At 45.6% G+C, this 25,628-nt stretch overlaps 1 protein-coding gene across 21 annotated transcripts in view; it reads right to left on the bottom strand.

The window, feature by feature from the left end:
- LOC101932594 (metastasis-associated protein MTA1) overlaps nt 1-25,628 on the bottom strand; it is a 384,146-nt gene that overhangs the window by 255,007 nt on the left and 103,511 nt on the right. For 16 of the 21 annotated variants that reach the window (XR_010590039.1, XR_010590040.1, XR_010590038.1 and 13 more), the window contains 8 exons: nt 17,759-17,916; nt 13,801-13,891; nt 12,106-12,180; nt 11,695-11,813; nt 10,179-10,314; nt 8,962-9,066; nt 6,412-6,518; nt 2,281-2,435 (listed from right to left, as the gene is read on the bottom strand). Coding sequence is in view for 18 of the 21 variants with exons in the window: in XM_065555722.1 (XP_065411794.1) it covers nt 2,281-2,435; nt 6,412-6,518; nt 8,962-9,066; nt 10,179-10,314; nt 11,695-11,813; nt 12,106-12,180; nt 13,801-13,891; nt 17,759-17,916 (946 nt within the window). In the remaining 3 variants the exon portion in view is untranslated. Of the gene's footprint in view, nt 1-2,280; nt 2,436-6,411; nt 6,519-8,961; nt 9,067-10,178; nt 10,315-11,694; nt 11,814-12,105; nt 12,181-13,800; nt 13,892-17,758; nt 17,917-25,628 lie in introns of those variants that run through there. The other 5 variants (XM_065555723.1, XM_065555724.1, XM_065555707.1 and 2 more) reach the window with 3 other exon arrangements.

Here is a 25,628-nt window from a genome sequence, read left to right as displayed (position 1 = left end):
TTAGAAATGTAAATTAATTTATAGTAAACAAGTTCAAAAAAAGTTGAAATCAAAACAAGCTGTTTTGGCCAATCCAATAATTTTTTTTTCCAGTTCATGAAAATATGAAATAGACTTTTTGGCCCAATTCAGGATGGGAATTTTTTTCAAAATCTCAAAAAACTGTATGGGACCAGAAAACTGTTTCCTATCCAGCTCTACTTAAATCAGAGATTCTCAACCTTTTTCTTTCTGCGGGGCCCCCCAACATGCTATACAAACTCCACGGCCCACCTGTGCCACAACAACTGGTTTTCTGCATATAAAAGCCAGGGCCAGTGTTAGGGGGCAACAAGCAGGGCAATTGCCCAGGGCCTCATGCCACAGGGCTCCCCGTAAAGCTACATTGCTCAGGCTTCAGCCCCGGGTGGCAGGATTCAGGGGCCTGAGCTTCAGACCCATATGGCAGGGCTTTCGCTTTCTGCCCTGGGCTCAGGTGAGTCTAACGCTGGCCTTTCTTGGCTGACCCCCTGAAACCTGCTCGAGGCCCCCCAGGGGCCCTGGACTCCTGGTTGAGAACCACTGACTTAAATCATCACCACAGCCCTGCACCCCAAACTCCTCATTTCTGGCCCCACCCTGGAGCCTGCACCCCCGACCAGAGCCCTCACCCCCTCCCGCATCCCAACCCCAATTCATGGCTCGACATACAATTTCTATTCCCGGATGTGGCCCTTGGGCCAAATAGTTTGCCTACCCCTGCTCTAGCAGGATCAGGCTCTTCTGCATTTATACACAAAAGTTTCAATCAATGGCATATTTGATCCCGATGAAAGATTTCTCTGTCCATTGAGATGAAAACTAACTATTCTATCTTGCTACTTTAACTCTTGACTGTGGTTAGATTTCCCTTGACAAGTATTATTTGATTTCATTACTTCAGTATATTCAATCACTTGACTTCTACCACCTCCTTTAGAATACGGAGTCAGGTAAATTGATACGTTGATGTATGGTAGTCACTGACCACTTGTTTATAGCACAGATCAATAGCTTTCACATTCACTACATTTGAAATGGAAACAACCACTTATTGAATTCAAAACTAAGATTGAAAAAAATCTCACTAGTCATTTTTATATAGAGCTATGTTATCAGGTGCCCTGCCTGTTTCCCAGAAGCTCCTAAATTCTTGCAAACCCAACTCATAATTCCATCCTTGCTTATCCATCCAATGACATTTGATTCAAACCACTAGCCAAGCCCCTCTCTACAATCAGTCCACCCATTCATCTTCTCCAGGCTTCTAGACAGTTCAAGAACATGTGTAATTGTTTCCTAATGAACATAACAAGAACCTTGATCTTCTCATCACTAACATTTTTGAAGTTTTTCATTCATAGTCTGAAAGTTTAGACCCTAGAAAAATTAGGCTGACTTCAAATGTGTTGTGATCACATCAGCCAGAATGACCTAGCAGTTGAAAGAATGAAGAGATACTCTCCTGAAAACTAAAGTTACACTGAGCTATTTTTTTCCTGCACTCAACTATATATGGGATTTTGCAGAAGAGCCTGGGTGAGCAGTGGGGATGGAAGAGGAGGGGTGGGGTAAGTCGTTAACATAGAGAGGAAGGAGGGAGATAGGAAGGTAGAAGGAACGGTCAAAATCCCCCTCCCCGCCCCGTTAGTTTACCATTCAGCAATTTTAGAGCCCATTTAGTTTTTTTGTAGTTTCCTTCTCTTCCATTTAAAATGTGTAACAATAATTTAAAGGTGCTTCCTGTTAACTGAGTATTAACTAAACTCTGAGTTCAACAGCCTCTTAGTTACTTTCTATGAACATCTTGAGCTGCAGTCTCAGAAATAAGAGTCCAGAATACAGTCATTAGTTCAAACACCACTTGCACTGTAGTAAATCATAGCAATTGTGCGCAGGATTGCTAGCAGAACATTCACAAAAGTTCATTATACACTTAAGTTAAAAGTACACTGCAAGAGGATTAATATTGTAACATAGCTCTGTCTTGGGAGAGCTCATTTCAATCCGCTGCATTTAATATGAATGGCTGCTTCCCAACAATAGTTTAGGATTCAGCATCAGGAATGTAAAGATGAATGTGACAGGACCATAACAAATATTAAATACTATAGAAGTGAAATATTTGTCTCATTTAATGGCCAGCAAGAACATGGCCTTTGGAACGCATCCTAACCAAGATTTCCCTGAAGGCAATTCCTGAGAGAGTGCATTTGATTTAAGCCATTAATCTTTCTGTGAAGAAAATATTGACTTATTTACCTAGTGGGATGATCAAAAATCTCATGTAGCTGAGCCAGTCCGGGGTTTTGTGAGACAGCTGTTCTACAAAGAGCCTCAACACAGCACTGAGGTAATTCTGGGCTCCGGCCACTGCAATTTTAATGGGATTTGGAGGCTGAGAATTGCAGTTACAGCTAGACAAAAAAAGAGGGAACATATTTATCATTTGCCTTCTAAATAACTATTTTAAAGTCAGTCAGAAAGACTGCTTGATATAGACAATCTAGTTAATGGCTGCCTCACAGGAATGAGCTATTCTAGCATGTAGGACAATCATACACTGAGCAGCATCTTAAAACGTATTAATGAAATGTAACATTTGCTTCAGAAACATGGACTTTCAATTGTCCACCCCCCGACTTTTTCCAAGCTATGAAAACCTGTACTTGGGTTTTCCATGTAGGGTTCAATTATATTCAATCGTGTTGGGGAAAAATGACCACAAGGCATCCCCTGGCATGCACTGCTGCCTTTAGTGACTTTGGGGATGTCTGCACTGAAATAAAACACCAGCGCCTGCCCATGTCAGCTGACTCAGGCTTGTGGAGCTCAGGGGGTGCAGAATTGCAATGCAGACATTTGGGCTCAGGTTGGAGCCTGGGCTCTGGGATGCCACTGTCCAGCCCCAGCCCAAATGTCTACACTGCAATTAGCCTCACTGCCAGAGTAAGCTGACATGGGACAGCCACAGGTGTTTTCTTGCAGCGTAGACAAGAAACTCTCACATTTTTACAAACTATTTAAAAAAAATCTTCCCATCAGTCTCCTTCCCAAGACTTCTAAGATTTCCTCACTGGGTATTAAGCCTAGAACCAGAAACTTGCTATATGCAACAAATTTCACTGAGAATGATGTAAAGTTGACTGTATGCAGAGAATTACCCACAAATACTCGGTCTTATCCCTGCACTCACATTGCTGAAGGGTAACAACTTCCCCTCACACTGCTAAAGTACTGGTGGCCAAAGTCTCAGGCTGAAACTAATCATCTGTGGCATAAAAAGTTCACTTGTTATACTGTGGCTGGGCAGGAGGCAAAGAAATGGTTCTTTGCTTCCATTATCACATCCACAGGATCCCAGACACACTTGGGTAGAGTTGTGGATAGCTTTGTTAATCCGAGTTGTCTGTGTGGTGAGTGGTCTGATGTTCCTCTCAGACCAGATTAAGAGACAGGTACTACAAGTCTGCACCTATGGCCTCAGCTTCTGGGGTCTGAGATTAAATATGACCATGTAGATCAGACATGGGCAAACTATGGCCCGCGGGACCGTCATGCCCAGCCCTTGAGCTCCTGGCTGGGGAGGCTAGCCCCCGGCCCTTCCCCTGCAGCCTCAGCTCACTGCGCCGCTGGCGCAATGCTCTGGGTGGCGCGGCTGCGAGCTCCTGCCGGGCAGCGTAGCTGACTCTGGCCAGTAAGGGGGCGGGGAGTGGGGCAGAGATGGGGGTTGGATAGGCGTGGGAGTCCCAGGGAGGCCTGTCGGAGGCAGGGGTGTGGACAGGGAGCAGGGGGGGGGGGTTGGATAGGGGTGGGGTCCTGGGAGGCTGGTTAGGGGCAGGGGGTCCTGGGAGGGGGTTGTCAGGGGACAAGGAGTAGGGGGGGGGGTTGGATGGATCGGGGGTTCCGAGGGGAACAGTCAGGGGTCGGATAGAGGACGGGGGCCAGGCTGTTTGGGGAGGCACAGCCTTCCCTACCTGGCCCTCCATACAGTTTGGCAACCCTGATGTGGCCCTCAGGCCAGAAAGTTTGATCTACACCAGGAGTGGGCAATGTTGCTACCACTGTTATATAATTTCAACAAATCTTGTCCAAATTATGTCAAGTAAGATGTCTATGGAAAGGCTATGATTATGCTATTTGTATGCATGTATCATTTTTGTATTTGAAGTTATGAGCATTGGCTCTATACCTACCTGTATTTCAAATATGTTTGCTCCTAGGGTAATGCCCACAAGGTATTTAGCTTGCACATCTTGATGGAACTATTAAAATTAAGTGGCTCATCAAGGAACACTTAACTCACAATGGACCATTGGAGACACCGATCTACATTTAATGAATGGACTTTCCTGTGAATGTTCCATCTGGAATATAGGTAATGGCTTCTGCTGTGACTAAGGGCACGTCTTCACTGGCAATGTTAAAGCCCTGCCATGGCAGCACTTTAACGTGGCTTGTGTAGTCGCGGCGGAAAACCCACCTCCACGAGAGGAATAGCTCCCAGCACTGGTGCTCTGTCTACACTGGCACTTTACAGCGCTGAAACTTGCAGTGCTCGGGGTGTGTTTTTTCACACCCCCGAGAGAGAAAATTGCAGCGTTGTAAAGTGCCAGCGAGACAAGCCCTAAGCGAAATCATGCATGGACATGTGACTTACCCATGTGACTCCAAACACCATCTTGTTCACTGTGATTTTCCACTAGCTGTGCAAGGGCTTTGTTTGAAACAATGGATTTTCCTCCACACGGTAGAAGCTATAAAAGGCCCCGGAAACATCTCCATTTTGCTTCTTTCCTGCTTGAACCTCTGAACTATGAACTTATACTACCAGGAGCATTCTAACCAAGGAATTGAGGATCTTCCAATGATTTGGAAGCAACCAGAGACTCTACTTGAGACAGCAGTTTATTCCCTCACTGCTACAAGCCTGAATCAAGAACTTTGCATTTATTGTATGTATTTGATTCTTTTAACCAATTTTAACTCTCACCTCTCTTTCTTTTTATAAATAAATCTTTAGATTTTAGATACTAAAGGATTGGCAACAGCGTGATTATTGGGTAAGATCTGAGTTGTATATTGATCTGGGTGTAGGGCTGGTCCTTTCGGATTAGAAGAACTTTTTGTTTGATGAAACTGATTTTAAAAAACCACTCATCTTTAAGTCTAGTGTCTGAATGTTGAATCCAGGACTGGAATACCTAAGGAAACTGCTTTTCTGACTTCTTGTTAGCCAATGTGGTGAAACAAGAAGTTTACTTTTGTTGCTGGTTTGGTATATCTTATGGGAGAATAACCACCAGTTTTTTTTTGGGGGGGGGGAGAGAATGGGGTGCCCTATTTCTCAGCAGTTTGTCCTGAATTTGGTATTCCAGAAGCTCAAGCAGGCAGTCTCTCTCTGTGTTCAGAGAGAGAAGGGCCTGGCTGCAGGGAGGTCAAGCAGGTATCTGGAGTGGAGCAGGGCTGGGGAAAGGCCAAGGGAGCCGGGGAGCTCCGGCTAGGAAAGTCCCAGGCTGCAGGCCTGGTAAAGCCTATTAGGTACTGGGTTGCAGGGGGCAGCCCACGGGTAGCCAGAGACAGCAGGTCCAAACCCCTTTGCCGGTGATGAGTGGCTTATACTGCAGTCTGCCCCAGTGAACGGGGGCTAGATAGAGGCGTAGTCAAGACTGAGGTGAAGTGGGGATAATGGGTGGGGGTTCCCCTGGGAGGGGGAGACCCAGAACTGTGGGGGTACTGCCAGGGGGAAGCACCCAGTTAAAGGGGCACCAGGGTCCTGAGAGGGACACGGGGGCCAAGCGGTAGTGGGACACCGGCCTGCAGAGGGCACTCCAATGGCTGGAGAGCTAATTCTCGGAGACGACCAGCAGGAGGCTCCGCAGGGGTGAGTCCACACTGTTACACGGGGGTTTGAAGATAAAGCTCAAGTGTAAGTTGTGACCTACAAAACCCAAACAGCCTGGGTCCTAGCTATCTGTCCCCCTTCCCATCAGAACACCACAGCTGGGGTCAGTGGAGATACTTCTACAGAACCCCTCAGTATAAGATTTCTGGCAATGCATAATTCCCGTGGTCCCCTAGGCTCTGGGAATTGCTTCCCCTTCTTGATCCAAAATAGCCTGTGTCTTTTCACCTTTAGGGCATGCTGCAAAGACCATCAGCTTGTCCCATCAGGGCGTTAGGGAATGGATGAGATTTAGGTGGTGGGGTGTAATTCTTGACTACATCAATTATTAGAGGGAAAACTCATTTCACTTTTGTGGTGCGTAGCTCTCTAGTCTGCCCTGTGAACATATGGTTATTTTACGTCATTAGATTGTCTGGAGCTGGGGAATAGACATCTTATTGTACTTAAATTTAAATAATTTAACACTAAATAAAATGTGAACTTACTATCTCTGTATCCTGGAGACAATCGTACTGAAAGCCGCCTGCACATCAGCAGAAGAGCATGTACAGACCACAGGGAGGGTATGTTTTTGCAAGACATCGGAGAGAAACTGGGAAGACAACAAAATATGTTACGAAGCACTGCCAAAAGGACTTGATTTTACCCAAACTTTTAGTCAGAAACTCACATACAGGTAAATTTGCCTTGCTGGGGTATTTTCAGACATAGCTGTTTCCAGCTCCTGGAATTACTGGCTGTACTCCATGCTACAGTTTTCTATGACACCTCTTCCAGAAGAAAAAGCTTAAAGAGGAGCCCTTCTAAGGTATGTCCACACTGCAATCAGAAGCATGACTGTGGCTGGGGTAGATATACCCACAGTAGCTTTAAATCTAGCTAGCATGGCTAAAAATAGCAGTGAAGATGCTGTGGCAGCGATCCAGTGTGCTAGCAACACAAGTATGTACCCAGGTTCCAGGCTGGGACATACTACCAGGGACTGCGCCACCAAGTCTTCACTGCTATTTTTGGCCATGCTAGCTAGATTAAAGCTAGTCTGTCAGAGCTGCAATCACACTTTCGAATGCAGCATAGGCATACCCTAAGAGTTACATGTGTGTCTTATTGGCTGGCATGGTGACAACTCTCCCAGGATGTACCACTTCTGGTACCCAGGTGTCACACACACATCGCACCAGATGTTTGATTACAGCTTCTGGAGAGCAGAATCATGGTAGGATTCCAGCAGGTGGCTCATTACTGACCCCCTCCCCTCTCCACCCCCTTTTCTTTTTTAAACAGTTCACTCCAGGGTTTCCTGCAGAGAACACAAGCTGATTTGTTTTTCTTGCCACAGAAGCACAGCCAGAGTAGCATCTCTCCCCTGCTCCCCACAAAGGCTGCTATTGATTAAAACAAGAGCTGCTGCAGACTAAACCATTGCAATTACCATTCCAGAAACAATCTAAAAGGGATGAGGAGTAGGCAAGTGGGACATCCCCCCCTTCTTACACCTTAAAACCCAAGGAAACCAGCTACGGGACTCTTCTGACCCGTACCCTGACACCCACACAGCACATTTTCCTTGACAGTGACAGACTCCAACTCCAGCAGAACTATCTGCTGCTTCCAACTCCTAAGGAAACACTACAGTTAGCGTCTCCCCTCCATCCCCCCATTCAAAGCCTTAATTACAACCTCATGTTTCCCTCACTTAGCCTGAGCACATGTCAGCTCCACTGGCTAATGCTGAGACTGTCTGTTTACAACCAAGTTCTTCACTCCACTCTCCATCTGCCCCCCAGGCCTCATGCCTGGAGGAAGTGGATGGGGTGGGCCAATCTGATCCACACAAAGTGCAGAGCACCATGGGGGAAGTCCTGTGGCTAAACAGCACCACTCCACTCACCTGCTGCCAAGCTGCTTTTAGATTCCCTTAAACCTGATTCTGTAGAAAGCAGGAGTGGTCTAAAAAAATCACACAGATCAACAATTTCACCTGCAGTAAGGCTAGCAAGCCCATGATCCTCGTACCACCATTCTCCATACTGGACCAGTCTAAGTGTTATAGAGAAGGTCTATGAATTATAATATCAGGCACTTTCCACACTTTTTTCTGTTTTGTTTTTTAAACATGCCTAGTTTGGTGGGAAAGGAGTGTAACTTGATCTGAAAAAGGCAAACAAGCCTTATCTCCCTGATGAAAAAATAAAGCACTAGCATCAAAGTAAGAGTGCAATGGTAGTGTTTACATATTCCACTTTTGGGATATTAAGCTGCAAGGTACAATTAGCAAATGAACGTGCATGCAAGGAATGGGTGATACTTTAAGGTTCCCACAGGAATGTTATTTTTTGCACCTGTTACCTGCACAAAATTCTTAGCCCTAGCACTGAATTAGTTAATCCTTCCCTGCATTTATTTCACTTTTAAGATGACAAAGTATCTGAATGCCCCACTCGTTCTCTCCTTGCCCCGCTCCTCACTTCTACTGGGCACACTCTGCCTCTCTCAGCACTGCCCTCCTATGCTAGTTATGTAGCATCCAAAGATTTGGTCCTTTGCTCCTCCACTCCATTACAGGGCCAGGAGAGTCCCTGTGCATATGTACTCCTGGGCATCCCTTTCCTCCCACTCCCAGTCCAAGTACCCCATCTCAATGCATTTTCTGAAGTTCTCCTTTCAAGTGTAATGGAGAGAAAAAAACTGTTCAGCCATTTCCAATGAGCAAGGAAAAAATGTATCTGATTAACCCAGGAGAATGCCACCTTAAGTGGAAGGGGGTGTGTTTAGGGAAGGCTCATGTTAAGAACCGCCTTGAAGTGTAATAATTCTCTGTGAAAATAAGATCCCTAGGCCCATGACTCACCTGCTGCCATAACTCCCAAATGCTATTAGAGCCACTTACTAGATAGCAAAATATGAACCTTAGAGGTTGCTTCGCTCTTCCTTTTATGTAAGCTACAAATCCTATCCGCCCTGCCCTGTAGAGAGAGCAACAGGAATTGCCTGCAGGGAAACCTAGGGCTCATCATCTGTTCTCCTGCACTTACCTGGCCTTGCCAGTCCGAAGTATTGACAAGAATAATATTTTCTGGTAGCTGGTCATCAGAAATCAGGATGTGATTCAACTGATCATATACAGTTTTCCTTGGAATCTGTGAATACAAAAAAACCCCAAACAAATAATGGAACAGTGGGACAAACTGGCCACAGATATGAACCAACAGCATTATTTTTGTGAAGCTCTCTGAGATGCCCTGTATGAAAGATACAAATAAGACTATGTTCTATTTCACCACTTCCAAGAGCCCTGTATTTTACAGAAGCTGGGAGCTCAACCGCATGATAAGGCAGAGACCCAGTAATGTTTCCAAAGCACATATTCCACAAACTACTGAAGTAGCTGGGACTTGTTTTGTCAGTGATTCCATGATAATAAAAGGACACACAACAATAAAGTCGCTTTATATTAACCAATATCAACTACAGTGACTGCTGGGGGGCTAGATTTTCAAAATAACGGGCAGGAATTTTTTTTTCTGGGTCCAATATTACCAAATTCTGTGGCTAATGAAAGTCCCAGGATGCAGAGTAGGGACTTTGCTAGAAACACCACTTTGGGTACGTCTACATTGCAAAACAACCTGCGGCAGTAAATCTCATCGCCCCAGGCAACTGGCTCTGGCTTGCAGGGCTTGCACAATATGGCTGAAAACAGCAGTGTGGCCATTCCCACTTGTGCTCGTGCGTGGGCTCTGGAACGCAGCAAAGGGGGTGAGGTCTCTGAGCCCAGGCTCCAGCCCAAGAGGAAATGTCTACACTGCTCTTTTTAGCCCTTTAACGGGAGACTGGGTCAGCTGACCCATATTCTGAAGACTTGCTGTGGCTTTTTTTGTTTCCCCCCTTGCGCTATGGACATTGGATCACCTTAGGGAGCCCCTCTATTTCAGACTAGGCATTTCCTGGGGGTAGTCTTAAGAGATCATCTTTTCTTTCTTTTTTGCTGCCATTTGCCCCACAGTCTTTTTCAGTCTCATCCCAGTTGATATAAAGCAACACACTGACCAAAAGCAGCGAGAAGAGACAGAAAATGGGATATCAGCTGAGAAAAAAAACTCAGCCCATCATGTAGCGGTGGAGCCATGCATAAGAAAAGTTACATCCCTGGCCTTCAGAGGGGAGAGGGCTGGTGGAACAGGAGCCACAGGGGATGTTTTGGGGAAGGATGCACAGCGTAAGGCTGTTAAAGGGATGGAGCTCATCTCACCTGCAGGTGGTGCCTGGTGTCTGGAGAGCGCTCATTGTCCAGGCTGTTCGCCCTCTCATTCTGTGGCCTCGCTGGCTGCCTTTCCTTCAGTGAAGTGCTTCTGCCACGGCGACCAGTTTGCTTCCCTTCTGGCCTGCTAAATTGTAACGGTTACACAGTCACCATTCACTCAGAGCCACAGAGAAGCTGTTTGCCAGAAGGGTTATCCTGAGCTGCAGCAAAGGGATTCTGCATAGTGTGCTCAGGTCAGAGACCTGCCAACAGCCCAAGAAGTCTCCTGCCCCTCCATAGCTCACACTTATGAACCTGCCCCCCAGAGGAATGTCTAGCACTTTGCTTGAGAGACTAATCAGAAACACTCATTGAAGGTAGCCCTGAAATCCAAGCTACTCTAACCCCAGTGACTTTTGCCCTGTTGGACAAACAAGGCTGCTAGATCACTTCAATTGTTTAATAAATCATTTATATATAAACTTTGTCTGGTGTGTGAGGTTAGTACTGGTGAAAGTCTTTGGATTACCAGCCCTGGGGCCTAAGGTCCCAGCCATTACAGTACAGAAAGCAGCAATGGAAACATTCTCCCCTTTGCCCTGCCAACACACATCACCCACCATGGAGGGCCCATCACCTCTAGTGGAGAGAGATCAGATTCTCCATGGCTTATTCAGTTCTTGGCCTCTTTTCTAAGAATGCCTACAAGGGAGCCAATTACTGCCTATCAGTTTTAATTTATCAAGGGGATTTTTTAAACTAACCCGCAATATTAACCACATTCCATCATCAAATAATATCAATTAAAGGACCATGTCCTCCCCAAGAAATTGTCTCATGAAGCAAATGACATCTGTCCGTTAGGAACTGGAGTGAGATCCAGCAGCTTACTACCCATAGACCAAATGGTTGTCACCACTACAAGCCAATAAGAACTGGTAAGTGACTGTGTCTACCTCCAAGAGCAATTCATAAGGAACATCTAATCTTTCAGCTTGATGGTCATGTTGTCAGAAGAGACTAATGATTTTGGCTGTCCACCTTTACCTCCACTCTGATTTTCAGAACATGATTCAGTTCAATATTCCACACAACCTGCAGTCCCTCCACTCCTTCCATCCCAGGCATCCTGCAGGATGGAGTCAGTCCCTGAGAACTGCACCTTCCAGCTTTTACCACATCCACACCCACCTTGACGTGCTCTCAAGGAGCCAAGTCCCAGCCAGCTACCATCCTAGCTGAGGAAGCATGGAAGGGAGACCATCAACACCAATCCTGCAGACACAGCCTCTGCTGAGGAAATTAGACCCTTGTTCCAGGGGCTGAACACTGCTCTACCTCACAGGACTGAGAAGGCACTCAGATACTATGTAGTGGGGGTCAGATAAGTGCCAAAGACAGCTGACTACCCTTGCTGCATAAACTGAGGTGGTGCACTATATAAAAGATGAAGCACTTCCACACCGTCTTAGCCAGTTCCTATAGCAGATGCGATGCCTGCTGCTATTGCTGCTTAGGGTGTTACCTGGTGGAAGGAATAATGAGAGACTCTGTCTTGGTGATTTTTCCAGTTGGTGGGAGCTTCTCAATGAACACATCCAGTGTGGAGAGTTCTGCTTCCTGGGAGTCTTGCTGGCTAGGCTCCTACAAACACAATAGTGACGTGAAAAGCCATAGAAATCCTCTACTCTCCCTGGCTCTAGCAGATATAAACCACGTTCTGCCCACATCAGCTACTCACAACAAAAACTTTCGTGGTGTGATAAGATCGCTAGGAACGGACATAAACTGAACCCCCAGCCAGACCACCTTAAGGAGTTACCTAGAGACTGATCTGCAAGGCTACGTCCCTTTGGGCCTTCCCATGATGATATATACAAAGCCCACCCAGTGTATGACAGTGGATGAATGTTACCAAATGAGTTTTTAAACTTACGTAAGACACAGTGTCAGAGATACTGTCGCCTGGATGTTTGCTTCCAAGGCTCGTCGTCTTTCCAGGCACTTCTACCTGTTTGACAAGAGAAAGCAGTCAAAGCATGGCACACTAGAGCAGTGGTTCTCAACCGGGGGCTGTGAGCAGGTTTCAGGGGGTCTGCTAAGCAGGGCTGAAGCCCAAGCAACTTAGCTTTGTGGGGCTCTGGGCAACTGCCCTGCTTTCTACCCCCTAACACCGGCCCTTGCTCTTCTATGCAGAACACCAGTTGTTGTGGCACAGATGGACTGTGGAGTTTTTGCCTCCATTAATTCATTTGGGATTTTGTTGGAGGGCCTCAGAAAGAAAAGGTTGAGAACCCCTGTACTAGAGCACACAATGCCCCCTACAGATGTGCACTTTATACCTCATTGTTTCCAAGCCAGATTTCACAACGGAGGGCTGCTGGGCAGTATTCACAGGAGGTTTAGGCGGTCACTACCTTGCCAGTCCCAGGCTAACATATACAGAACCTTAACTGCCCTCAGGTCTTCAATTTAAACAATGAAATGTTTCACTAAAAACATCTGTCAATTAGGAAGCCATAACAGAAGATGGCCTGGCAAGCTGCTGTCAGGGAAAGCCCCTTTCCACAGAGATCCCAACCCCCACAAAGCCTCCAGCAGTGGTTTTGATACTGCTTGTGGTTAAACATTAACTGATACTGAGGATGCAACAGCACACAGCAGCCTGCCTCCAACACTCCTGCTCCATAGGCTCCACTGGCTTCCTTAATGGACAGGGGCTGATTCTTCCAGAGACAGAGTCACACATGAGTTAAAAACATGCATGGTTCACAGGGATGCTGCTGCTTGGGAGACCAAGGCAAGTGCTGGGGGCAGAGTGTTGGCTTCATCAAGACCCTTTTTATGGAGCTCCTTGTCAAAGGAGAGCAGACAGAGTCCAAGCCTGACTGTTCACATCAAACCCAAGACGCCATCTGGACAATAGCACCTTTCCCCAGAAACAGTTTCCTTTAAGCATCACACCCCTCTCCGCCCATCCTGGAACCATGCCAAGGCAGACACACTACCACCTCTTAGTTCAGTATGAAGGGTTCTAGGTACCGAATCCCAACACCAACTAAAACTACTCCTGCCTGTGAACAAAGCCCTGGATCAGATATACTAGAGAGCACCTCTGAGTCCTGTCCTGACTACAGAGGTCATATGGAACTATGGTGCATTTGGGATGGCATCCAACCCTTCCCATATATAAGTCAGGTGCCCCACAAGCAGGCATACGTGGGGTGTGGCTGCCCTAATGGGCACTGCTATCTGAATGTTTTAAACACAGATACACGCATGTAATGCTCAAGCAGTCAAGGTTCCTACAGGAAACATTTGCTACTCCGGTTCTTATGTGGAATTGAATGTAGAATTGTTTAGTAAACCTTTTAACAGCGTAAATAACAGGCAAAACATGCAATCTAAGTTACTGCCACAGGTTACTCAAACTTCTGCAACTCTGCTTTTTAAATCTACCTAGGCTCTCTTAACATTGGCCGCGCTGCAGGTTTTTTTTTTTTTTTTTTTGCTTTGCCGTTCTGACCACCACCACCCCCTTTTTTTTTTGCTTGGGGCGGCCAAAAAGCCAGATCCGGCCCTGAGCGAGGTCATTCTGCCAATAAATAACCCTTTGGAAACAGTGACTTACAGGACTTGATGGCTCTCTTTGGCTTCTGATGCTGTGGATGCTACCAATTTCTGTCTGAGAGCTGGAGTGTGACAGGCCTTCAAAATACGGTCTAAGATAAGACAGACGGAAGATATAGTTATCTGCTGGGAAAGAAACCAATGGTCGCTGCTCCCACACTCCTAACCTGAAATCAGACAGATATCCAGAGGGTCTTAATTGCCCCCCCATTAGTTCATCGGGGATTTATTAGCAGCTGCCATTTGTGTCGGTGGGAGAACGGAAAGTAGAGTTCGATGGTTCGAGCACAGGAACAGGAGTCAGGAGACCTGGGATCCTGATTCTAACTCTGCTAGTGACTGACTATACAACCATGGGCCAGTAAGGGTACCGCTCTGTAAAAACGGAGCTCTTGCATACCTACCTCAGAGGACTGGTCTCAGGATTAATTCAGATTTGTAAACTATGTGGAATGAAAAAGTCAGCTCTACTCTCTCCGTCCTCCCTGCACTTCATCCTCATTTCTTTCAACTCCCCCCCGCATCCCCCAACTCTTCAACTTCTAACCCACCCATGTCCATGACTTCTGTACCATTCAGTCCTCCCTTCGCCTGCTGATTCCGTTGCCAATTCCCTCCACTCCCACTGCAAAATCTGCCCCTGCAACCTGGATCACATGCAAAATCTGCTTCACCAATCCTGCTCCTGCACCTCTGAACCCCTCTGGAGAAAACCCTGCAGACACATAGGTGACCCTCAACCTGAAATTTCATAGATGTTAAGGCCAGAAGGGACCACCATGGCAGGGTGGATGGATTTAAGTCACCACTTTTCATCATGATTTACATCAGCACATAGAAAATCTTAATTTATTTTTTTCTATTTGTACTTTTTAGTTATTTTCCCAAGGAAAAGCTCATTCTCACTGGTTGGTATAACCATTAGAACTTGCTGATTGGATTCATATACTCTTTACACTAGATTTGGTACTTTTTGCTAACCCGGAGGCTGCACTATAATTATACAGATTTAGGCGATCATACATCTTTACACTTATTCAGATACTTAATTTCTACATCTTTTAATGCTACAGAATGGTAAATGATGCATTTCTGATTTACTAAATCAACTTTTAAGTTATGATTAGTGTCAAGCTACACTTGGATAAAAATTGGAATTCAACTAAAAATGCACAAAACCAACTTTTTAATAAGTTGAAAAGGACCCTCAGATTCCCTTGCAACCCTTATTGTTGAAATCTAATTAAAGCTACACAATGAAGAACACTAGATGACTGATGATTTAACTGTAAACATGAAACTACAAGTATTTCTGCTCAACTGAAACCCAGTGTAAGTAAAGTGAAAGCCTTTCTACACAAACTGGAAGTACTGTACTGACCTTAGGAAAAAAGTATATGCCAGCATTCACACTATTATAAAGACTGATTATATACATACTTAACCCAGTACTTGACACTGTGCCATATTTATAAAGGCTGACCCAAAAAGCTAGAGATGTTGTCTCCTGACTCTCTATAAAAAAGCAGCTTTTAACTCATTAAAGTCTATGAGAAGTAACTGATTCAGCTTTTAAATTATTTTAATAGATGATAGAGAAAAGGTGGGTAAGGTAATATCTTTTATTGGACCAACTGCTGGTGGCGAAAGAGAGAAGCTTTTGAGCCAGATTATAGTAACTTCAGGCCTTAAAGTGACTTATCAAATTGAAATGAAATTTTAATAGATTTTTTTTATCCTCTTAGCACTGTGATCATCTAGTTCAACCTTCTATGTAACAGGCCATAGAGCTTCATGCTGTGAGACCTGCATCAAACCCCATAACTTGTGGCTGAGCTAGAATGTATATCTTTTAGAGAGACATCCAGTCTTGATTTAACTTAAAATGATTGCCAAGTGGTATAGTAAATTCTCAATCTGTTCTGATTGTTAAATCAGCCTAAATTTTAAAAATCTGCACCCTATTTTCAGTTTGAACTTATGTAGCTTATCTTCCAGCCAATGGCTCTTGTCATGCCTGTGTCTTATAGGTTAAAGAACCATCTATTATCAGATCTTCTTCCCACACAGATACTTGGTTTAACAAAGAAGGTTAAGTGGTTACTTGATCATAATCTAGAATAGTCTCTCATTTTAGAGATGTTTTCCAGTCTGCAAATCATTTAGCTTTATAAACCCTCCAATTTTCCAACCTTCTTGTAAAATGTGGACACCAGAATGGACGCAGGCTTCCAGAAACAGTTTCCTTAATGCTGCATGAAGAGGTAATAGTATCACGTTCCTACTCCTATTCGATATTCCCTTTTTATATCCAAATGCTGAGTTAGCTCTTTTAACCCCAGAACCAATCAACTGAGCACGAGCTTTCAATGTACCCACCATTACCTGCAAGCCCTTTGCAGAATCATTCCTTGCCATAAAGAATGGGGGACTAAATTAGGTATATCCTATATTTTTAGTTCGTAGATGTAAGGCCTTGCATTTGACCACATGAAAATGGATATCTGACTTTGCCCAGTTTACCAAGTGGTCTATGTCCCTCTACAAGCAACCTGTCCTAGTAATTTACTTGCCACCAATCTGTGTCATCACCTGCAAACTATCAGCAATAGACTTTACATTTTCTTCCAGTTCATTGGCAAAATACTGAATAGCATTGACCAGGAACAGATTCTCAGCCCTTCTAGTTGATTATTCCCCAATTACATTTTGCATCGTATCAGCTAGCTGGCATTTAATCCATTTAACACAGATCATATTGACTCACTGCTGTGCTAGCTTTTCATCATTAGAACGTTAAATGATAATAGGTTCTCTCCTCTGTCAGGCCTGGCGTACTCATTGAAAAACACTTCTCCTTGCATTCATTTCCTGCTTTTGATTCCCCAATGAAATCATACCTCCCACACAAGGTCTTGCCATCTTTTTCAAAGACACAGCTTTACAAGATCTCCCTTGGCTTCCCTTCTCCCTGCCTCTGTAGCTTCCAACAACCTCTCATTCTCCCCAATCCCATGACTCCTTGTCCGCTCTCTCCCCCAAACCCTTCCACTCACCTCAACACAATCCCCACCTAACTACTACTTTCCCTTCCATTTGCTGTCTTCTTGCCTAGCTTGCTCCCCTCAAAATCCAGGCATGCCCCAATCAACCCCATCAGCAAAGTGCCCTTCTTGACTTCAAATGCCTCTCCAGCCACTGCCCCCATCTCCTTTTTCCTCTAAATTCATTGAGAGTGCCCTTGACAACCACTGCTTCAAGTTCCTCTCCTCCAACTCCACCCTTGGTCTAGTTTCCACTTTTTCCACTCCACTGAAGCTATCTCACAATGGCATCTAACAACTTTCCCATAATTTACCCTCCTCCTCCTGGACCTACCATACACTCCCTCACAGCCTGGCCTCTCTTGGCTTTCAATCGCTGCTGGTTCTGGTCTGATGACTCCATATGGTGCATTCTTCTCCCATCCTCTCTTCCTCTTCCCCAGCAGGGGGATGTGTGCATATAGTTTTTAGTTCCACTTACTGCCAATGGGCACTTTACACCTCCATCTGTCTGACATAGGCATCAAATAGCACCCTCCTCTGTTCTGTCTGCAATGCATAAGACCAGGCAGCACACTTAAGATGTGGTGAGAGCAGGGCTAATGGGGTAAGATGTAAACTCTTGCCAGCATGTGCAAATCTTTCATGCTGTGGTTAAAATACATACCGTGACCCATTGCCAGGTCAAGGAGAAAAGGAAAGTAGGAGTGGAATGAATGAGATATGTAATTATAAATGGTGTAAGAGTGGATTCGTTTTCAATTCCCCCTCCACCCCCCAAAAAAATATTTCCAAACTTTGGAAATGGAGGCTGTAAAGCACTTTAGCAGCCAAGCACTGTTTTGTTTCTCAACCAGTTAAATTTACCTATGGCTTCTTCGAGCCCATACCGACCCCAGAGCCCAATTCTCTTACTTTAACTTTGGTTTAGGAGTGCTGAGGACACTGTCGTCATCTTCCATTTCAGGGCCACTGTCACTGGGGTTGTCTATATCCAATGTATCGTACAGAAGGTCCAAGTCTTCCTCCACTTCTGGCACATGTTCTGCTGGGTCCTGCTCTGAATCCAGAACCTAAGCACAAGACACGTGGATACAACCAGGTAGCACAAAAATGATTAGGGGACAGATCCATCCCAAGTCATCTCAGCACACACAGCAATTGCTGTACAATAGGCTGGTATTTCTGGTAGCCCCCAAAAGTCAGGCAAGTCTCAGAACACGTCACTGTGGGGTCACTCTGTGTGAGAGTTCCATTTATAGTTTATAAAGAGTTAATAGACGTTTATGCCTTTTACAGAAATGAGCTGTGCATATTATAGATGATTTATAAGCACATCAGTAAAAGGTGTTGTAGATGTTATAAGCAACCTATTCACCTATCAGACAAAGAATCTTTAACTAGTTATTAAAATATTTAATGATCATTTAACATCCCTTTTATAAATGGAACTTTAGAGTGTGAACCAATTATAAATATTCTACCAAAAGTACAAAAAGTACATAATATTCCATCTTATATTCTCCCTAGGTCACCTAACCTTGAAGGGACTCTCCAGCTCCTTCTGACTTATTTCATTGTATTATCTGCAAGCGATTAAAAGAATAAAAAATTATATCCAGATGGGATTTTCCTCATTAGCAAACTGAAGGTTAACAAGAATCTAGTAGAAAGTCCATAAACCAAAGCTTCCATCAGTTTCCTCGCATGTGAGAGACTGACAGGAACAAAATATCTGTAGTTAGAAAAGGATCTTGAGATGGGTGCAGTCTGGTGCCAATCCTAAAGCCAGCACTAGAGAGTGGTCTCTCCTGAACAGCAGCAGTGCAGCTGGCCCAGATCTCAGCTATTATACTATTCTTCAAAAAGAACAGGAGTACTTGTGGCACCTTAGAGACTAACAAATTTATTTGAGCATAAGCTTTCTTGGGCTACAGCCCACTTCATCAGATGCATAGAATGGAACACATATATATATATATATATATATATATATATATATATATATACACACACACACACACACACACACACACAGAAAACATGAAAAGGTGGAAGTTGCCATACCAACTCTAAGAGGCTAATTAATATGAGCTATTATCAGCAGGAGAAAAAAGTATCCTCACACCTTCTTGTCAACTGTCCGAAATGGGCCATCTTGATTATCATTAAGTTTTTTTTCTCCTGCTAATAACACTGGTCTACAATTTTTGAGAAGTCATCTGCTTCAGAGATAAAATGTGCTATTTATTATGTATTTTGATGTGCTGAATTCAAATATGACAATTAAAACAACTGATTGGCTACTGTTTCTAAGATATTTAAGTTTTTACATTTTATGTCTATGTATATTGTGTAGATAATAGAGTTTTAATCATAAATTGTAAGCCTACGTCTTTTCATGTGATTATGGTTGCTTTACATGATAATATTTCACCTGTCCTGTTTATGTAACATTTTAAAAATCAGCAAAAGGGTTATATAAATAAAATTTATTATGAAACAAAAGGAAAAAACTATTATGTAGATAGTTTAGTCCTATTCAGTGTCTACTCGGCGCTTCTTGGCTTGTCTCTTGTATTCATTAAATGGAGCATCTCTTGTCACTGTCCAGCAATAGTCTGCAAGCATTGATGGGCTCCATTTGCCCTGATAGCGTTTCTCCATTGTTGCAATGTCCTGGTGAAATCGCTCGCTGTGCTCGTCGCTCACTGCTCCGCAGTTGGGTGGGAAAAAATCTAGATGAGAGTGCAAAAAATGTATCTTTAGTGACATGTTGCAACCAAGGCTTTTGTATGCTTTGAGGAGGTTTTCCACCAACAACCTGTAGTTGTCTGCCTTGTTGTTTCCGAGAAAATTTATTGCCACTAACTGGAAGGCTTTCCATGCCGTCTTTTCCTTGCCACGCAGTGCATGGTCAAATGCATCATCTCGAAGAAGTTCACAAATCTGAGGACCAACAAAGACACCTTCCTTTATCTTAGCTTCACTTATCCTTGAAAATTTTCCACGGAGGTACTTGAAAGCTGCTTGTGTTTTGTCAATGGCCTTGATAAAGTTCCTCATCAGACCCAGCTTGATGTGTAAGGGTGGTAACAAAATCTTCCTTGATTCAACAAGTGGTGGATGCTGAACACTTTTCCTCCCAGGCTCCAATGACTGTCGGAGTGGCCAATCTTTCTTGATGTAGTGGGAATCTCTTGCACGACTATCCCATTCGCAGAGAAAACAGCAGTACTTTGTGTATCCAGTCTGCAGACCAAGCAAGAGAGCAACAACCTTCAAATCGCCACAAAGCTGCCACTGATGTTGGTCATAGTTTATGCACCTCAAAAGTTGTTTCATGTTGTCATAGGTTTCCTTCATATGGACTGCATGACCAACTGGAATTGATGGCAAAACATTGCCATTATGCAGTAAAACAGCTTTAAGACTCGTCTTCGATGAATCAATGAACAGTCTCCACTCATCTGGATCGTGAACGATGTTGAGGGCTGCCATCACACCATCGATGTTGTGGCAGGCTACAAGATCACCTTCCATGAAGAAGAATGGGACAAGATCCTTTTGACGGTCACGGAACATGGAAACCCTAACATCACCTGCCAGGAGATTCCACTGCTGTAGTCTGGAGCCCAACAGCTCTGCCTTACTCTTGGGTAGTTCCAAATCCCTGACAAGGTCATTCAGTTCACCTTGGGTTATGAGGTGTGGTTCAGAGGAGGAGGATGGGAGAAAATGTGGGTCCTGTGACATTGATGGTTCAGGACCAGAAGTTTCATCCTCTTCCTCTTCTGACTCAAGTGAGAATGATTCTGGTGCATCAGGAACCGGCAGTCCTTCTCCGTGGAGTACTGGGCGTATAGCTGATGGAATGTTTGGATAATGCACAGTCCATTTTTTCTTCTTTGACACACCTTTCCCAACTGGAGGCACCATGCAGAAGTAACAATTGCTGGTATGATCTGTTGGCTCTCTCCAAATCATTGGCACTGCAAAAGACATAGATTTCCTTTTCCTGTTCAACCACTGGCGAAGATTTGTTGCACAAGTGTTGTAGCATATGTGTGGGGCCCACCTCTTGTCCTGATCTCCAATTTTGCAGCCAAAATAAAGGTGATAGGCTTTCTTAACCATAGTGGTTATACTGCGCTTTTGTGATGCAAAAGTCACTTCACCACAAACATAGCAGAAGTTATCTGCACTGTTCACACAAGTACGAGGCATCTCTGCTCACTTTGGCTAAACAGAAATGTGTCCCTTTGCAAAATCAAACACTGACAAATAAGACAGCACGACACCGTATGATTTCTAGAGCTGATATAGGGCAATTTGTTCAGCAGAGTGATGTAAGCTTCCTTATGACTGCATCATCCATGACTTCTAGGAATAACACAATGCAATTCATATCATGTATGACGCAATACTAGCTTCAAATTGCATCATTCATGGTTTTGCCTAAAAAGCAAGTACTGTCCAAACCCAGTCATTGATTTATTCATAGATCCAGTCGAAGATGTATTTTAGGCATTTCTGGTTTAAATTGAGATCCCTTCCCTTTAGAACTCACTTATCCTCCGCCATTCCCAAGTCAAGGGTCGTATATACTGACCCAATAGCATATCTTGAAAACTAGAGTCAATCAACAATTTTAAGCATCATTTTCATTCTTAGTGATTCAGAATTAGTAAAGTTTGACTATATTTATTTCAGAAGCATTTTGGCTGTAGAGCAGTGTAATAGCTCATCTTAATTAATTAGCCTCGTAGAGTTGGTATAGCAACTTCCACCTTTTCATGTTCTCTGTATGTATATATATGTTCCATTCTATGCGTCTGATGAAGTAGGCTGTAGCCCACGAAAGCATATGCTCAAATAAATTTGTTAGTCTCTAAAGTGCCACAAGTACTCCTGTTCTTTTGGCGGATACAGACTAACACAGCTGCTACTCTGAACTATTCCTGCACTACCTATACTATTCCTGCGAAGTTGCTTTTCCTTAGTAGGAATAGGAATGAAAGGTGGGGGGAGGGGTAAATTAGGGCATTCCACCCATGGAAGAACAGTCTATTTTGCAGGTATTGCATCTCCCACAAACAGGTGGCCTCCTACAGAGAGTGGGTTCTGTATGGAGGCCAACATGGCTGGAGTGGTAGTCTATGGAACAGTACTTTACAGATGGAAGGATTACATAAGGACTGGATATCAAGGAAAAGACGGTTACTCACCTTGTAACTGTTGTTCTTCGAGATGTGTTGCTCATATCCATTCCAATTAGGTGTGTGCGCACCGCGTGCACAATCGTCGGAGAAGTTTTACCCTAGCAACACCCGGTGGGTCGGCTGTGGAGCCCCCTGGAGTGGCGCCTTCATGGCGCTGAATATATACCGCAGCCGACCCAGCGACCTCTCAGTTCCTTCTTGCCGGCTACTCCGACAGTGGGGAAGGGGAGCGGGTTTGGAATGGATATGAGCAACACATCTCGAAGAACAACAGTTACAAGGTGAGTAACCGTCTTTTCTTCTTCGAGTGCTTGCTCATATCGATTCCAATTAGGTGACTAGCAAGCCTTACCTAGGCGGTGGGGTCGGAGTGAGACATTGCCGTGTGCAAAACCGCTGATCCGAATGCAGCATCGTCTCTGGATTGCTGTATAAGCGCGTAATGCGCGGCGAAGGTGTGGACCGATGACCAAACTGCAGCTCTACAAATGTCCTGGATCGGAACTTGAGCCAGGAAGGCAGTCGAGGAGGCCTGGGCCCTCATGGAGTGAGCAGTGAGGTGCGGAGTCGGGACACCAGCCAGGTCGTAACAAGCACGAATACAGGATGTGATCCAAGAGGAAAGACGTTGGGAGGAGACCGGTAAGCTCTTCATCCGGTCGGCTACTGCAACAAAAAGCTGAGTCGTCTTACGGAATGGTTTCGTACGTTCAATATAGAAAGCAAGGGCCCTGCGCACATCCAAGGAGTGCATACGCTGTCTTGACGCGTGGCGTGTGGCTTAGGATGGAAGACCGGGAGGAATATATCCTGGTTCACATGAAAAGCTGATACCACCTTGGGAAGAAAGGCAGGGTGGGGGCGAAGCTGCACCTTGTCTTTATGGAAGACTATCCCTCCCCCCCCTTTTTTGGGGGGGGGGGAGGGATAGCTCAGTGGTTTGAGCATTGGCCTGCTAAACCCAGGGTTGTGAGTTCAATCCTTGAGGGGGCCACTTGGGGCAAAATCAGTACTTGGTCCTGCTAGTGAAGGCAGGGGGCTGGACTCGATGACCTTTCAAGGTCCCTTCCAGTTCTAGGAGATGGGATATCTCCATTAATTATTATTATTATTATTATTATTAAGACTGTATACGGAGGCTCAGACGTGAGCGCCCTGAGTTCAGAAACATGCCTTGCTGAAGTGATGGCTACGAGGAAGGCTGTCTTCCAAGATAGGTAAAGGAGCGAGCAGGTAGCCAATGGCTCGAACGGAGGCCCTGTGAGCTTGGAGAGAACCAGGTTAAGATCCCACGCTGGAACAGGTTGGCACTGCTGCGGGTAAAGGCGGTCTAAGCCCTTGTGGAATCTGACAACCATCGGGTTAGAGAAGACCGAGGAAGCGTGTTCTCCTGGGTGGAATACCGATATAGCGGCCAGGTGAACTCTGACTGACAATATCGCCAAGCCCTGCTGTCTCAGGGACAGGAGATACTCGAGTATGAGGGGAATAGACGCCTCCAGAGGGGGCGTGGCCCGCTGTTCGCACCAACAGGAGAACCTCTTCCACTTGGCTAAGTAGGTGGTCCATGTAGAGGCTTTCTACTTCCCAGCAGAATCTGTTGCACAGGATGTGAGCATTGCACTTCTGTCCGATTCAGCCATGGAGCATCCACGCTGTAAGGTGGAGCGATTGCAGGTCGGGGTGACACAATCAACCGTGGTCCTGGGAGATCAAGTCTGGGCACAAGGGAAGCGTGATCGGAGTTTGAATCGATAGCTCCAGAAGCGTGGTGTACCAGTGCTGTCTCGGCCAAGCTGGCGCGACTAGAATCATATGCGCCTGGTCTCTGCGTAGCTTGAGCAGTACCCTGTGGACCAATGGGAACGGAGGGAAAGCGTAGAACAGCCGGCCCTTCCACGTTAGAAGGAAGGCATCGGAGAGGGAGCCCGGAGATTGTCCTTGAAGGGAGCAGAACTCGTGGCACTTCCTGTTGGCTCGAGATGCGAACAGGTCGACCTGGGGAAATCCCCACCTCTGGAAGATGGAATAGATGATGTCCGGGCGAATCGACCACTCGTGCGTTTGGAAGGATCTGCTGAGACGGTCCGCCAGAGTGTTCTGGACTCCAGGGAGAAACGATGCCATGAGATGAATCGAGTGGGCAATGCAGAACTCCCACAGGCGAATGGCCTCTTGGCATAGGGGAGACGACCGGGCTCCTCCTTGCTTGTTGATGTAGAACATGGCCGTGGTGTTGTCTGTGAGGACTAACACACAGCGGCCATGCAGGAGATTGAGAAATGCCTAACAGGCTAGGCGTACTGCCATGAGCTCCCGAACATTGATGTGCAGAGCTAGTTGGGATGTGCTCCACAGGCCTTGGGTATGGTGCTCCCCGAGGTGAGCCCCCCAACCTAGAGATGAGGCATCCGTGACTAGGTGCAGGGAGGGCTGTGGGGCGTGAAATGGCATTCCTGCACAAACCGCCTTGTGATCCAGCCACCAAGTGAGAGAGTTCAAGACCGAGCTCGGAATCGTGACTACCATGTTCAGGCTGTCCCGAGAAGGGCGGTACACCGACGAGACCCAGGCCTGAAGCTGACGAAGCCGAAGTCTGGCATGTCTGGTTACGTAAGTGCAAGAGGCCATGTGACCCAACAGACCGAGACATGTCCTTCCAGTGGTGATCGGGAAGGCCTGAAGTCCGCGGATGATGTTTGCGATGACGTGAAACTGAGTGTCTGGCAGAAGAGCTTGGGCAAGTGTGGAGTCTAGAACTGCGCCAATAAACTCTATTCTCTGGGTTGGCTCCAGAGTGGACTTCTCTTTGTTGAGTAGAATGCCTAAGTCGTGGAATGTTTGTAGTATTATGCTGACATGCGCCCGAACCTGTTCCCTGGTACGGCCGTGGACCAGCCAGTCGTCTAGATACGGGAACACCTGTATCCTTTGTTGAAGAAGGTATGCTGCCACGACGGCCATACATTTGGTGAACACTCTCGGAGCCGCGGACAGCCCGAAGGGAAGGACGGCAAATTGGTAGTGTACCTTGTTTACTACAAAACGAAGAAAACGCCTGTGCGGGGGGGTAGATCGCTATATGAAAATAAGCGTCGAGGGCGCTTCATGTCGAGGGCGGCGTACCAGTCTCCAGGATCCAGGGAAGGGATGATGGTCCCCAAGGAGACCAGGCGGAACTTCAACTTTACTATGAATTTGTTGAGTTCGCGCAAGTCTAAGATGGGCCGTAGACTCCCTTTTGCTTTGGGGATTAGGAAGTAGCGGGAGTAAAAGCCCTTGCCCCTTAACTCTGGGGGAACCTCCTCTATGGCCCACATAGAGAGGAGCCCAAAAACCTCCTGTATAAGGAGATGCTCGTAAGAAGGGTCCCTGAAGAGGGACGGGGATGGGGGGTGGGAAGGAGGGGAAGAAGAAAATTGGAGAGCGTATCCCCTCTCCACCGTGCGAAGGACCCAATAGCACGAAGTTATAAGGGACCAAGTACGGTGGAAACTGGAGAGGCGATCCCGAAAGGAAGGAAAAGGATCCTGAGTGGTGGCTGGTACGCCGTCCTCGGGCGC

This window comes from Chrysemys picta, chromosome 8 (genome assembly GCF_011386835.1).
Source record: "Chrysemys picta bellii isolate R12L10 chromosome 8, ASM1138683v2, whole genome shotgun sequence".
Lineage (NCBI taxonomy): Eukaryota > Metazoa > Chordata > Testudines > Emydidae > Chrysemys > Chrysemys picta.
The sequence above is the reverse complement of the archived record's forward strand: the minus strand, read 5'-3'. Positions and strand labels throughout refer to the sequence as shown.